The 15,914-nt window shown below is 49.9% G+C and overlaps 1 protein-coding gene across 3 annotated transcripts in view; it reads right to left on the bottom strand.

The window, feature by feature from the left end:
* Positions 1-255: 255 nt before the first annotated feature.
* The window catches only part of FHL2 (four and a half LIM domains 2), a 65,404-nt gene continuing 49,745 nt past the window's right edge, over positions 256-15,914 (bottom strand). For all 3 annotated transcript variants that reach the window (XM_049651247.1, XM_049651246.1, XM_049651245.1), the window contains exons 3-6: positions 13,518-13,692; positions 8,501-8,670; positions 5,421-5,607; positions 256-868 (exon numbers count right to left, since the gene is read on the bottom strand). In XM_049651247.1, coding sequence (XP_049507204.1) covers positions 717-868; positions 5,421-5,607; positions 8,501-8,670; positions 13,518-13,692 — 684 coding nt within the window. In that variant the 3' untranslated portion in view covers positions 256-716. The remainder of the gene's footprint in view (positions 869-5,420; positions 5,608-8,500; positions 8,671-13,517; positions 13,693-15,914) is intronic.

Here is a 15,914-nt window from a genome sequence, read left to right as displayed (position 1 = left end):
TTATGCTGCTGCATCCAATGCAGAGCAAGAGAATTTGGGAGAGAGGCACAAAGAGAAGGTAGCAAGAGAGAGGCTGTGCTGCTGACTGAAGGCCTTCTTTGCACTGAAAGGTGTGATGTAATTTCAGTGAACGCTGACCCAGCCCGTCTGAACGTGCACTTCATACAGCGATCAGCGGAACATACGATAAAGCGTTTTATACCGCGGTGCTCAGAACTTCAGTGTTTAATCATTGTTTCACACGCTGTGTGGCCATTTTGTTCTGGATAACTTTATTGTAAGCTGTATAATCTTGCTTTAGGGCTTACATGACAGGAAGTTACATACTTGTAAATACCTACTCTGCATTATCTCGTGTGGTTTGGGAAACTCAAGTTCGTGACATGTTAATTGCACTTAAAAATTAAATACGCAGTGAAAGAAAGATACATTTACAAAGCTGTCATTCGAAAGGATTTTTGCACTTGGATTTGCCTTGCTTGATTACAAAACTCCAAAACCAGCTACCCACCGAGGGTTTACACAGGGATTTCCTCCTTCCCTGGGACTGAACTAGTACAAAGGATTAAAGGGTTTAAACAAATGTGGATATCACTGAGAAAAGCACAAGAGGAGAGTCTCAACGCGGCCGGTGGAGACCAGACACAATACTGCCTGGCTGAGAAGGAGAGCGTACATAAATCCGTGAGTGTCGCCAGCAGTCAGCGGTGTGGACTTCAGATGTCTTTCCCACAGTCCGGGCACAGGATGTCGTCTCTTTCTGTGAGGAAGCCTCGCCCCACCAGGGAGAGGGAGCACTTCTTGCAGTTAAAACAGTCGTTGTGCCACTGTCGCTCCTCAAAGGAGATGTACTTTGTGCCACCCAGTCCTGTGAACAGACAAGAAAGAACACCGGGGGCGGGGGGTGGGGGGAGGACATTGCTAGTCAGAAGCAGGCTCCTGGCCCTGCAGGAGGAATTCTGGTTTGCTCCCGTCTCAAAGCTGGATTGTGCAGTCCGGGGAGTGGGGAGTGCGAGTTCTAACGACTGGGTGCCGGGGGTCCACGTGGGAATCAGACACCCCGCACAGCCTTGAGGGGTTCACAAACCTCAGCAGGAGCAGGTACATAAACTGGCTCCAGATCTGTGTGATCAGTGCTATACTTACGAAGAGCCCACTGTGTGTGTGTGTGTGTGTGTGTGTGTGTGTGTGTTTGTCCCATCGGAAGGAAACTCCAGGAGACCGGTCGCTGATTTCTCTTGTTCCTTCGCTGGGTGCCTCCTGCCTGGAGCTCAAATAGTTTGTGATTTGATGAATGAAGTGCTGAAGGGTGGGGAGAGAAGGGGCATAGGCTAATTTTCTCTGGAATGGCCAGGAAAGGCCTCACAAAAGAAACGGTATGTGGTATGTGGGTGTGGACATTTCTTGCGGTGGGAATGTCAGGAGATAAGCTACGGCAGCATGAACTTCCGTGTGAGAGGTGGAAGGTGGGCTGCTAAGGTGGGTGGGGGCACATTATGATGTGTGGGCAGTAAGCCATCTGATACTTTAAGCAAGAAAAGTGGTAAGTCAGTTCGGCGCTTGACTCTTGTTTGAGGACTACTTCTTATCAAATGTTTAAGGTACACTGGCCACCTATTAAAATCCGGTCGCTCTGTGCTGTCACTGAGCCACCTGGAATAAAATGGAATGAAATGCACAGGGTCATTCACAGTTGTGATCGAGGGGCACCTGGGTGGCTCGGTCAGTTAAGCATCCGACTCCTGGTTCTTGCTCAGGTCATGATCTCACAGTTCATGAGTTCAACCCCCACGTTGGGTTCTGTGCTGCTAGTGCGGAGCCTGCTTGAGATTCTCTCTCTCTCCCTCTGCTTCTGCCTCTCTCTTTCTCTCTCTCAAAATAAATAAACTTAAAAAAAAAAGTTTGTGATTGATTCTGGTGAAATCTGGATCATGAATTCTAATTACAAAGAGTTCTTTGTAGAAATAGTGGTTCAATCTACCCCAGTAAAAAAGAAAGTAACCACACTGACTGCTCCATTTATAATGGTTTGAAGTCCATTATAATAAAATATAAAGCATGAGAAGTCTGCAATTCACTCAACAGCTAGTTCCTTTTGTAACTTAATTGGCTAGGTTGGCTTGGGGCATTAAGTCCTTTCACCTGGGGGAGACTTATGAGCTAATCCCCCTCAGCTAATTAGACACCAGTTCTGTGCTCCTTCTAATGCCTCTCTAGCCCTGCGGAGGGTGGGGTATGCACTAGGAAAGCTTTTTGACTCTTTTCCTGAACACCCCATAGCTTTAAAAGCAGAGGTATACTGGGGGTGCCTGGGTGGCTCAGTGGGCTGAGCGTCTGACTTTGGCTCGGGTCACGATCTCGTGGTTTGTGGGTTCGAGCCCCGCGTCGGGCTCTGTGCTGACAGCTCGCAGCCTGGAGCCTGCTTCGGATTCTGTGTCTCCCTCTCTCTCTCTGCCCCTCCCCTGCTCACGCTCTGTCTCTCCCTCTCAAAAATAAAATAAAAAAAATTAAAAGCAGAGGTATCCTGAATATGCAATGTTACTAAAACGCTGATTGCCTTTACTAATACTAGACCTGTAAGGGGGCTGTGGTCACAGAGTGCATGCCCTGGCCCTGCGGCAGAACCAAGCCAGTAATTTAGGCCCAAGGGTCTCAAACTTTGCTGCAGATCTGAATCACCCGGGAAGCTTTTCAAAATCCTACCACCCAGGTCATAACCCCTACCAATTAAATCATAACCCAGGCAGCAGTAACTGTTTAAGCTTCCCAGGCGTTTCACATATGCACCCATGTTTAAAAACCAGAGGCTCAGGCAACCCTTTAACTTGATTCAGGGGCGGGGGCTGCAGAACAGTTAGAAGGTACATGTGTTTCTTCTCGGCACTGAGCGAACTGAAGAGGATGAAGAAGGATGTTAGCGTAGGAGCTATGCTGGGTGCTGTCCCAGGTGGATTAGAAACTCCACGGTTGCCTTGAAATGCCAATCAATGGGGCAGGTCACAGAAATGAGAGCCAAAAGCAGCCCAAGGAGGATGAATCCTTCTAAAGGCAAGAGGTACATACGTCAACTCTCATTATTTGAGGTTTGCGGCCAATGGCACCATGGCTCCAGCCTGAAGGAAGCTCATCTAACACGTGTTGTTTTCTCCATATGAGAGCCTTCCCGCACTCAGGAACACAGCACATCTGCATTGCCCCCTGGGGGCTATTTTAAGCATCGAAATTGCCAACAAAAAGCACCAAAATGCTAACGACATGGCACTAAACAGACCACGACATGGCACTAAACAGGTCATGGTTATAGTATGCTAGTCGAAAACAAGGCAGAGCGTCAACCTCGTTCCGCCTCCATTGGGGGTGCATGTGACATGGTGTTGATTTGGGACTTTCAAACAAAGGTCAGTGAATTTGCAGATACGGACTCAGAGTAACGAGGACTGTGCGCATGTGTGGATTTAGCATCACTGCACATAGGATGTGCAGTGATTTATTTGCAAAAATCATTTAGATTTTGCTGACAAGAAAAATTGCTGAGTAAGGATCTATTAAAAACCGAATCTAAATGCACAATCTCCTGCAAATGGGGATTCGGCTAAAAGTACATTTCAGCTGCAACTTCGAAGTTCCTCCGTAGGTTCCAGAACATTACTCTCTGCACTTCAGAGAAGCAACGCTCCTCACTGTTTTCCTAGTGGTGTTTCTGTTTTTCAGTGCTACCAGGGGAATAACGACACATATCTGATACTTTCTATTTCAAAGCGCTTTTAGCTAGATTATATTGCTTCATGAAGCCTAATTTTATTGTTTTAAAATTTTTGTTAACATTTATTTATTTTTAAGAGACAGAGAGAGACAGAGCATGAGCAGGGTTGGGGCAGAGAGAGAGGGAGACACAGAATCTGAAGCAGGCTCCAGGGTCTGAGCTCTCAGCACAGAGCCCGATGTGGGGCTGGAACTCACGAACTGTGAGATCATGACCTGAGCTGAAGTCGGATGCCCAACCAACTGAGCCACCCAGGGGCCCCATATGAAGCCTAATTTTATAAACATTTACTTCCACAGATGTTACTGTAAAAACAGTATTCAAGATTAATCTGTTGGATCAATCAAAAGACTGCTTTTCTTCTCTCTACATGATTCTAAGGGGGCAATCTGGTATATATGGCTGGAATCGAATTAACAGAAAAATTTAAATGTTGGACTTCTTTACATTTTAATTTCATATGGAAATACGAGCTCTGGATTACGCATCAAGGATTATTTTAGTGACCTGGGGCTTCCTACATCGGGTGAGCTGGCTGAGTTAGATGCACTCAGTTCTAGGGCCGCTTGGGTGGCTCAGTCGGTTAAGCGTCCCACTCTTGGCTTCGGCTCAGGTCATGATCTTGCAGTTTCGTAAGTTCGAGCCCCGTGTCAGGCTCTGCGCTGGCAGTGTGGGATTCGCTCTCTAGCCCTCTCTCTCTGCCCCTTCCCCACTCAGGTTCTCTCTCTCAAATAAATAAACGTAAAAAAAAAAAAAAAAAAAAAAAGGTGCATTTAGATGCACTCAGCTCCAGACCCCAGGAAAAAGAAAGTCACGGACAAGCACACAGGAGTTGTGAAATCTGTCTGTGTGATTACACTGCAAAGCTACACAGGGACGCCATTTGGCCACGCAGCTATATTTACATTACACGTGTCTGCCATCTGCCACTGACAGGGATCAGCCAGTCACCCAAATGTAGCAGAGCTGGGAATCCCAGGTCACGGAACTTTTCCTCTGTCAGTCTGGAATTTTCACGGTTCCCTCTGGCCCAGTCACTGATTCGTGTGGTGATGCGTGGTGAACATTTACAGGACTTGAGTCTGACCAGCCATCTGTCCTCCACGCTCCATTTCCCGGCACGTCTAACCGTTTAGTACAATGCCAGCCAGACTTTGGGCTCTTGCTCTGCGGGAGCCTTTGGGGGCTAAGGGAGAACCGCCTCGAACACTGCCCTCTGCCCTCGTGAAGCTATGCCCTGGTGGTAGACAAGTCCCTCGAAGATGCCAGGGAGCACCTTTAGAAACACAGGGAGAGGCTCGCCTGGAAATGCCAGTTTTGTTGTGCCTCTCCGGGTGCCATAGACTCACAGACTGCTACGTGGAGATAACCCAACCAAAAGCAGAAATAACAGACCTCTTGAGAACAGGCCGTATGGGTTTCAGTGATCAGGTGAGCTAGAGGGGCAGCGTCCCCTGCCGAAGTGGCCCCAGTGTAACGAGGACAGGAAAGCAAGAGAGGCAGAAAGTGTCGGCCTGTTCAGAACCTCAGCGAGGCCCGGAGTCTTGGTAGGTAAACATATTCGGGGGCCAAAGTCCGGTATCTTGTCCATCCCTGGGATGGCTGAGTGAGGGAGAGCAGGTGGCCGTGCGTGAGTGGGGGCCTGGGGGACACTCACCGCTGATGGGGTTGGTGCAGCCGGCGCACTTCTTGGCGTACAAGTCACAGAAGCAGCTCAGGCAGTAGGCGAACTCGTCCCGGGACGTGAAGCGCTGCCCCGACAGCGGCTTCTTGCAGGCCGTGCACACAAAGCATTCCCGGTGCCAGGGCTGTTCCCGGTACGTGACGCCTCCCGTGGTGATAGGCTGCAGGAGGCAGGAGGCAGAGGCTCAGGTTCCCGAGGCCTCACGGCCTCCGGGGGATGCGACGTCCCCATCCAGAGCACGGCCGGTGTTGGCTAAAGGTCACCCAGAAACGGCTCCCCTGACTTGACAGTCGCTCTGGACTCCCCCTCTGTATACTCTCAGTGCAGTGCTGCGGATCCCAGCCGTGACCTCAGCCCCTCGGGATGCTGGGGCATCTGAAGGTACAGGTGCCACAAGCCAGCTCTGCGTGGCCGCTGTGCAAGGGGCCGTGCTGGGGAGGGGTGCGGCCAGAGGCAGCCTCAAGGAGACTCAGATGTGAACTCTCACCCTTCCCCTCACCAGCCCTGTGCCCGCGGGCAGGTCATGTGCAAAGCTCCCCGCGCCTCCCTCTGGGTGCTAAACTTGCAAACACCACTTACAACGCGGTTCCTAGTGGTGGAAGACGGGAGAGGCCTGGACACCGTGGGCCCGGTGCCCACCGAGGCTGCAGTCAGGGGCGGCCCCCTGGACAGAGCGGGGGGACAATGCGCCCAGGGCCTGCCTTCTCACGCCGTCATGCCGCTAAGAATGCAGTGAGAAGCCACATGTGATAGAACTGGTCATCAACACCTCAACTTTACTCAGTGTTTTTCTTTTCATGTTGTTGCTTTTCGTATTTATTTCAACAGTGGACGAGGGACGGGCGGGTCTCAGCTCCACAGAACCATGGAGAATGGAGTGGAGACACCTGTCCTTGGCAGGTTCATGCATCTTGTTTCCGTAACGTGGCCCCATCATCCACTGCCACCTCTCGTCCTTACAGTCAGGACAGTCTTGTCCTCGAGCAGCGGGTTTGAACTGCGCGGGTCCACATCTATGTGGATCTCTTTCGATCAACACGGTATGGTACTGTCAATGTATTTTCCCTTAGAATTTTCTGAATAACATGGTCTTTGCTCTAGCTTACTTTCTTGTAATAACATAGTATACGATCCATATAACATACAACATATGTGTTAATCGAGGATTTAGGTCATCAGTAAGGCTTCTGGTCAACCTCAGGCTATTAGTAGGTAAGTTTTTGGGGAGTCAAAAGTTTTATGTGGATTTTCAACTTGCACAGGGGGGTTGGTACCCCTAATCCCCGTGTTGTTCAAGGCTCAACTGTATAAAGACCTTGAAATAATACAGATATCATTTTCATTTTACAGATGAACAAAACTGAGACCTGGAGAAATTAAGCCACTTGCCTGAGAATTCATAGCTAAAGACAAAGCAGGTGCCAGTGTTTAGGACTCCCTTTATCATATCTTTTCATTAAACTATAAAGCATTACTGATCTTCCTATAAATTTCACCACTAGGGGGCACCTGGGTGGCTCAGTCAGTTAAGAGTCTGACTTTGGCTAAGGTCATGATCTCACGGTTTGTGGATTCGAGCCCCACATAGGGCTCTGTGCTGACAGCTCAGAGCCTGGAGCCTACTTTGGATTCTGTGTCTCCCTCTCTCTCTGTCCCTCTCCCACTCGCGCTCTGTCTCTCTCTCTCAAGAATAAATAAATATTTAAAAAAAATTTTTTTTTTAATTTCATCGTTGGAACAGGACTTATGCAAAGTATACTCTGTTGCAAGGTATCTATGTGAATGCAGAAGGCATGTGTGTATTGAAGAGGTTTGCTCAGGATGAAACACACATCCTTCTCCTCTCTGCGTCTGGACTCCGGGTCCCATGCCCCCACCCCACATCCCCACGCGGCTAGCTCTGACATGCTCAGCACAGGGTCACTCTCTCAGAGCACCCCTCCCTCAACACCAGCCTGGCTCCCACCCCTCAGGTTAGCTCACGTCCTCCCAGTACACACTCTGTTAAACTCTGTTCTCCACCAAAGCCCACTTGGCAGTAAGTACTCAAATATTTGCCGCTGGACTGCATCTCCCCCCCACCGGGCCCTGGTAGCCTTGGGTGCCTACTTCACTACAGGAGTGATGGATGTTTCTGGCATGAATGCTGCCATGTGTCCTGATGAACACACACAGGGCCGTGCTGCCCAGAGGATGTGTTACCATCACTTCTGCAACCAAACGCAGTGATGAAGGTTGGGAGGAAAAGAGGGGAAGAAAAGCAAATCACATGAACTTTCCTTCGCTCTTGGTGGGAAAGAGCAAACCAAACAAAAAAGGGAGAGAGCGGAGAAGAAGCTTCCTGAAATAAACACGGGAATGAGAGTTCCAGCTAAGGAGGAAGGAATAAACAGTAGATAAATAGTATAACCAGAAGAGCGGAAATCGGGAGACGTGGAATTTAAAGTGGTAATAAAAACAAACAAAAAAAACCAAACCAGGACAGAAATAAGACCTTAGGAAATGAGAAAGAAAGGCTGAAAGGGAGTTAGAAATACCACGCCCTTTGAAAAGTGCCGCAGGCGGAGACCAGGCTGGGCCCCCAAAGGCCCAACAGCAGAGTTGGTAAAGGGGCCGGAGCCAAAGAGGGTCTGCAAGCGCTCGGGGCACAACTTTCCTCCGTTTCTCACATCCCTCCCTCCCTCCCACTAGGGTTATTAGCAGCTGGTTTCTTGTCTACTGGTGGAAAGCGAGCATATCAGGACAGCTCTGGGACAGTAAGTTTTCCTCCCCTTTAACATGAAGCCATAAACGGGGGCAAATCTTGGACAATGCTGTCAGAGGGAGGCGACCAGGATTTTTCTCTCAGGTCACAGGGGCACTCATGTCCTTGAAAGAAGGACCGGGACGGGGGTCCGTCCAGCGGGTAAAATGCACATGCGCTCGTGAGGATTTTGCAAGACTCTTGTGCCATTCCAGTCTTACAGGTGTCTGTCTGTCCGGGGAGGCAGGACTCCCAGCCAGGGGCCGTGGAGGCAGACCGAATGGAGCGCGCAAGGTCTGAGGGAGCATACCTTTTTACACTGAACACACTGCAAGGCATACTGTTTCTCGTAGCAGGGCACGCAGAAGTTCTGGTTGTCCTTAGGGATGAAGCTCTTGGTGCCAATTGGTTGCTGGCAGCGATGGCAGATGAAGCAGGTCTCGTGCCAGCTGCTGTCCTTGTACTCCATCTTGCGGGTACCTGTCATGAGAGTCCAGAAGAAGCAGCAAAGAGCAGAGTTGACAACATGACCGGCTCGGAGCCCCTATGATTTGCATTGAGAACCTGCCACCATCTGGCTTTGGGGCTGTAGGAAGTCACTTCAGCTCTCAGAGGCTCGCCTCTTAAGTGGGAATGTTTTGGAGAGGGCGGGGACTTTGTCTTTTGGTTCACTGCCATACACCCCACTTCTAGAACAGTCTCTGTGCATACTTGGGATTTATTTGTCCAGCAGGGTGGTTATGAACATTAACTGGAACAAGTATTTGTCTCTGTCTCTCAGCACTGCATAATAGAAAGAGAAATCTGGCATAGCTCAGACCAATCCCAGATGGAGTGAGATTCCCAGAGCCCGGGGGCCCGTGAACGAACACCCTTCGGCTCTCCAACGGGATGGAAATTGGTGGGGTGTAAATGAACCTAGAGTCTCAAGCCTGATTCAGTGAGGAGCCTCCACGTCGCTCACTTTATGTGACCTGCTGTGTAAATAAACCAAGCTGTGATGTGTCGTAGCGGTTTTATGCACTGCACTGAGCACTATCATTAAAAGCCAAACCTAACACTCATACGTTCCATTTCGCGATTTTCTGATCTTATCTTGTGACATCCCATTTCCTTTCGAATGGCTGTTATCATTTGATAGGTTTACGTGATTTCTTCGAGTAGATTAAGAAGTCTACAGAACGGAAATGCTGTTTGGTTCACCCCCCTGCCACACCACCAAGCTGGATTCATAGCCAATGTTCGGTATTTGTTGACTGATGTTTCCCCGTACTTTTCCCAGAAAATAAAAGGGCGTGTGTTTACAGAAAGAGATGATTCAAGACAGATTGTATGCAAGAGCCCTTTGCATGCAGCAGAAGGTAAGTTTTGGGGGGACAGGAGGGTAGGGGGTGAAAAACAAGAAAAGGGCTCCAAATATCGGAGCTAGCGCCCGGGGCCAGTGCGCTACGTAGGGCCTGCGCGCACAGTCTCAGCCACCCCCATTTAACAATTGAAGGTTTACTGGAGCACAACCACACCCATTCATTTATTTCAATTGTCTACGGATGCTTCATCCTACAATGGCAGAAAGGAGCTGTGACAAAGTGTGGGCTTCAAGGCCCCAAATATTTGATTCATTCTGGTAACCTGTTGGCCAACCCATGGGCTCACTGAAAGTTTTCAGTTGTAGAAGGAAGGGCGCATAAGTTGCACTTCAACGTGGGATCAGAGCATGGCGGGGGCGCGGGGTGGTTAGGCTGGGAGCAGGACTGCCAGCTTTGAACCAGGATGGCCTCATGCTGGCATCAGGCAGGCAGCGTAACTCGGGCATCTAGAAACTCGACTTTAGCCTAAGTCCAAAGATAATATGGGCGAGATGACAGGCTAAGGGTTTGTGTTTTGGTCGCTTCCAAGGTTGACAAAGAGATGTCCATATCTACAGGAATTAGGATATATGCAGAAAACCGTTGCAAGATTATTTTATTAGATGTCATTTTTGGGTCACTGTCTCAGCTTCCTGTACTTCCCAGACAGGACATTTGGGCACTAACTCCCACAGAGTATATAAAATATTCAGGGTAAGTATAGGCGCTGGAAGGTGGGGATGTGTGTGAGGGAATTCATGGAGGGGTACATAATGATCTTCAAAGCTATGGAACCCAATCACAGGGTGATGAACCCTGAAACAAGGAAAATTACATTCAGTGACTGAATTTCAGGTAAAAATAGAAGAATTATGATATAAATCTGGAATGATTTTCCTTGTCTCCAGGGGCTTATTTTTCCACGTATATTTTTGCCACTTGCTCTTTTTTTTAAATGTTTTTTAAAAATGTTTTTAAGTTTTGAGAGAGAGAAAGAGAGAGCGAGCGTGTGTGTAAGCTGGAGAGGAGCAAAGTACTGTCAGCACAGAGCCCAATAGGAGGCTCGAACCCACGAACTGAGACACCATGGCCTGAGCCAAAGCCAGACGCTCAGCTGACTGACCCACTCAGGTGCCCCTGCCACTTGCTCCTTTAATCTCTGACCTTCCCTCTGGTTAAACAGCTAAAATACCAAAGGATTTTTATCAATGAATACATGGCAGTCAGATGATCACTAAAGACCACAAGGAAGACCGTGTAAGTGCATTCTCGGCGTGTTCCAGAATAACCGTCTTATATCAACACCGGCCTCAGGGAATTGTCTTGTCTCTAGCCGGGAAGCTGGTGGGCACTCGCGGCCCAATTGGGACGGTGGGTGCGCATCTGAGAGGTACCAATTATTTACTGCAGTCACACCTGCATAGCTTGTTGTACAACATGGCCAGCAGGTGGCAGCAAACTTCCTTCTTTCTAACAAATGCCCAGGTTCTCCGGCAGATGCCAAGTACACGGTCTTGGTCTTGACCAAGGGGTGTTTGTTTGTTGTTGTTGTTGTTTTCCTGATTCAAATAAACAAGTGAGGAGCCAGAAACGTGGTGAAGGGTTGGCAACAGTTGAGAGGCTGCTCAGAGGATTCTGCAAAATCCTCTGCGAACAGAGGCTCGCTGTGGTTTGTGACAGACTCTAGTTTCCTGACTACTTTGGGAAGTTAACTTTTGTCAGGGTTGTGGCCAGTGGGCGGGTTTGTCAGTTAGTACCCGCCTCTTGTTCTGTGTATCTAAGGTCGTTGCAAAAGCTACGCTGATGATCTGTACTCCTAGTCATCTTGATTTGGTAGCCCTTTAAAAAATGGAACCAAAGCAAGGAAGGTCGTGCTATGATCTAGCGCTTTTCTTCTGTTTCTTTTCCCTTTCCTTTTCTTTTTTCTTTCTTTTTTCTTTCCTTTCCTTTTCCTTTCTTTTCTTTATCTCCTTTTCCCTCTCCCTCCCCTCCCCCCTTCCCTTACCCCTCCCCCCCTCCCCCACCACCTTTCCACCAAGCTTTTTCCAGACACTCTGACTTTGGTGCTGAGTCCACTTCCTCTGCCAGAAGTGCCCTTTTCTGACTTCTCCAGGGGTGAAACTCAGCTCATCCTTCAAGAGTACTCACATGCGACATCCCCGGGGCCCCTTCCTGACTCCTCTGCTCTGGGTCCACCATAGCGGGTAGGAGCCAGGCTTCTCTAGTGAAGTCTCCGTGAGGGGCAATGATCAGTGGAAAGTCAAAGCCAGCAAACAGCCAACCAAACCTGTCGGTTTCTAGGTTTTCCCTGAGAACCGATGGTTCAGGGAAGGAGTGCCGAAGTGAGGGGGAAGCCGGGACAGACATACGGTGGTGGTATAAAACAGTATCTGCATGGCTGGTTTTGAATTTAAAGTGCAGGCGGGGGCGGGGAGACCAAGGCTCCCCCAGCTCCAAGTGGCTAAGGCCACACAGCTACTGTGCAGCAAAGCAAAGACCCTCAGGCCTGCTAGAGCTTGGACTAAACCTAGTTGATTTGGACATGATCCCAACACGTCTGTTTTGCTCTCCTTCTGGGGAGGCTGTGAGCACCTCCGTTCTGTGAAGTTTCATCCTGTGTGTCCTCTGTGACTCTACCTTCTGAATTAACCACGAATGCCAAAGCGGAAGGAAGTCAGTGATCGTCCATACCCGTGACCTCAGGTCAGCTCTGCTGTACGTGGGCTTTGGTTTTCATTCCATGGCCCCCACGTTGGGCCCTTGCCCCACAGCTGCAGCATGGACGCATCTCTGTAAGAGGCCTTGCTCTAGGGGTTTTGTTCCTTGTAAGAGCATGGAGTTAGTTATCTTGGAGATGTATTAGCCAGAGAAATGTAGTAGGCAGGAGAAACCATCTCGTGCCCTCGCCTTTTATTTCTTATCCAATATATCTTCCTAAAATTATACTTCCTGCCCATCAGTCTCCGGCTCAAAACTCTTCAGTATCTCTTCACTGCCACAAACAAAGCAAACCAAAAATAAAAAGAAAACTCTGGGGCATGGCAAGCAGTTTTCTGCTAAAGAGTCAAGAGTCTGGCTCTAAATGACCTCGGGAACCCTAATTCCCATTACATGTCAGCAGGAATCCAGCTGCTGTGTGAAATACTGTGACTCAGCAGGCTACCCTGGGCTTTAAAACTTACAGGCCCTGGGTGGCTCAGTCGGTTAAGTGTCTGACTTCAGCTCAGGTCATGATCTCACGGTTTGTGGGTTTGAGCCCCACGTTGGGCTCTGTGCTGACAGCTCAGAGCCTGGAGCCTGCTTCGGATTCTGTGTCTCCTTCTTTCTTTGCCTCTCCCTTCCTTGTGCTCTCTCAGAAAAATATTTTTAAAAATTGTATACTTCAATTTAGTCTTTTGTGGTTTTTTAAATTAATTAATTAATTATTTATTTATTACTATTACTTTAATGTTTATTTATTTTCAAGAGAGACAGAAAGCAGAGTGTGAGCAGGGGAGGGGCAGAGAGAGGCAGAGAGAGGGAGACACAGAATCTGAAGCAGGCTCCAGGCTCTGAGCCGTCAGCACAGAGCCTGACAATGGGGCTCGAACTCACAAACTGCGTGTTCACTCAGTTTTTTAAAAATGAAAGACCCACAAAACAAAACAGACCAACTTGCCCCAAGAAACTTCCCCCAAGGGACACAGTCCCACCTCCCCCATCACAGACAGGCCACCTCACTACTCCTCTGACACCCGACCCAGCTGGGGTCAAGTCTGGGTCTGTTGAAAACGAATGTCTGTGTGTGTAGGACACAAAGTCCAGGAGGACAGGGGGCTCACTGCTTTGCGAGCACCCGGCCCCCGGCCCAGCGCCTGGTGCACAGCGGGGCACCATACCCATTGCTGCAATGACCAGATTCGGACAAATTCAGCCAGTGGAAGGGCAGAAAAGGGCATGCCTGCCCTGAGGCATGGCGAGGGAGGAGGGCGTGCTCCTGACCTGGCATGATGGTCTCCTTGCATTCCTGGCACTTGGACGAGTACTGGTGGGAGTAGCAGTCCATGCAGAGCAGCTGGTCCTCCTTGGCAGCGAAGGGCTTGTCCACCAGCGAGCTCTTGCACCGCGAGCAGTGGAAACAGGCCTCGTGCCAGTGTCGGTCCTTGTAGGACAAGTCCTGCAGACCCAGAGCATGAGACAGTGAGAGGGCCAGAGCAGCCACGGCTGCTCTGCCTGACCCACGGCACGGGGCAGTCATGCAAATCCTGGGGGCAGACAGGGGCTGAAGCCTGTGGGCGTTCCTGGATCGTGACCCTGCTGGTGAAATGAGGAAGGCTGGGCTTTCAGAGCAACTATTTAGATGTGTGTGTGTGAAAGAGATGCTTCCCCAAAACAAATGGATTCCCCCTCAGTATTGTCTGTAAGAAAGTGAAACACAAAACATACGACTCGTCACTGCTTCTCACTGACAGCTGGTGAGAGAAACAGAGCGCAGCCCTCAGCTCTGAGGGAGCCCAGCAAAACCAAGTGTGACAGCAGGGTCACTGGGACACCTGGCTGGACAGAGAAGCCTGGATGTAGGGAACTTCAGAAAGACAGCCACGAGGACAGGGCTCTGGTGTCACTTGGTGGGAAGCAGGTTGGGAGAGAGTTCTGGAACAGGTGGCACGGGCTGAGTGTGGACGACCCACGGACAGCAGGGAGGTGGGCACAGGGGGTCGGAGAAGGACTTCTGGGCAGAGACAGAGCATGAGCACAGCTGAGGTGTGAGTGAGAGGGGTCCTTGGCTGGAGGGACAGCCCAGGGCACCAGGCAGGAAGGTTCAAATCCAGGTCGGGACAGGAGGGCCCTTTAATGTCTGCACAGAAGTTAAGATTACCCTGAAGGCAGTGGAGGGGGCATGAGCTGTTTAAACAGGGGCGTGAAAGGCTAAGACAATGTGGGACATGTGGTGGGGGACGTACGGGGGGACAGGAAGGGGACCTCACAGAAGGCACCGCAGAGAATCAGGCCGGCTGAGGCTGTGCACGAGAGTGGGGCACACAGTCGGGAACAGATGGCAGGGGTTATTAAGAAAGCAGAATCCACGCTTTCTAGCAAAGGCTGAAAAGGAGAAATGACTCCAGGAGAGAACATCGTGTGGTCTCTGTGCTGCTCCTGACCTCACCTGAGGAATCCTAAGTAATCTCATACTTTTTTTTTTTTTTTTAAGCTTGTATTCATTTATTTGAGAGAGACAAAGACAGCATGCATTGGGGAGGGGCACAGAGAGGGAGAGAGAGAATCCCAAGCAGGTTCTGAGCTGTCAGCACAGAGCCCGACGCGGGGCTCGAACGCATGAAAGCGAGATCACGACCTGAGCCAAAGTCGGATGCTCAACCGACTGAGCCACCCAGACGCTGAAAGAGTTGGGAGGTTTTAAATCATGCTATCATTGTGATAATGCTACAGAATACATGCATTTAACTTTTTTTGTTGTCGTCATGGAAAACAGTGTTGGCATAAAGAATTGAAAGCAGGAACTTGTAGACATGGGTACATCCAAAGCAGCATTGTCCACAGTCACCCAAAAGGTGGGAGAAACCCAAGTGTCCATCAACAGATCAGCGGCTAAGAAGAATGTGGTACATGCATACGATGGAATATTACCCAGCCTCAAAAAGGAAGGAGACTTTGACACAAGCTATCACGTGGAGGAACCCTGAGGACATTACGCTCAGTGAAATAAGCCAGGCGCGAAAGGACAAGTCCTGTACGACTCCACTGAGAAGAGGTACCTAGGAGTGAAATGCGCAGAACAGAAAGTAGAGCGGCGGCTGCCAGGGGCTGGGGGAGGAGGGACGGGGAGTTAGTGTTTCACGGGGACAGAGTTTCGGTTTTGCAGGATGAAGAGCCCCAGAGGCTGGCTGCACAACAACGTGAAGCCTCGTGGCACTTACTGAACTGCATGCTTCAACAGGGCGAAGCTGGCCTATTTTATGCTAGGTGTATTTTACCACAGTTAGAGCGATCGGTTTGGACTATTCCGTAGCAGGTGGCAAAGCCTTTTCAGATGTTAGGTGGGTGCCCCCTGTGCAGGCCAGTCACCTCAGAAAGGACTGCCGTCGTGGAAAAGCTGGAAGCGTTTTCTGTGCTCCGTGAATCGCCCACCGCCTGGCTGGGAAGAGAAGCCCCGGGGAGGTCTCGAGGGCAGAAGGGAGGCCTGCTTCCTGGAAGGTGGCCCAGTGGGGCTGGGGGCTGCCCTGACCAGGGCATCCACGGCATCCACACAGTGCCTACACAGCTCATTAGTGCAATGAAAAGGAAAGGAAACATGGGTTCAAGGAAACTTGCCTTTGGGGACCGATCTTCAAACACACTGAGGGAGGGACCTCTATGGGCGACACTGCGAGAGCAAAG

This window comes from Panthera uncia (genome assembly GCF_023721935.1).
Source record: "Panthera uncia isolate 11264 chromosome A3 unlocalized genomic scaffold, Puncia_PCG_1.0 HiC_scaffold_11, whole genome shotgun sequence".
Lineage (NCBI taxonomy): Eukaryota > Metazoa > Chordata > Mammalia > Carnivora > Felidae > Panthera > Panthera uncia.
Note: the sequence above shows the minus strand (reverse complement) of the source record. Positions and strands in the feature narration are given on the sequence as shown.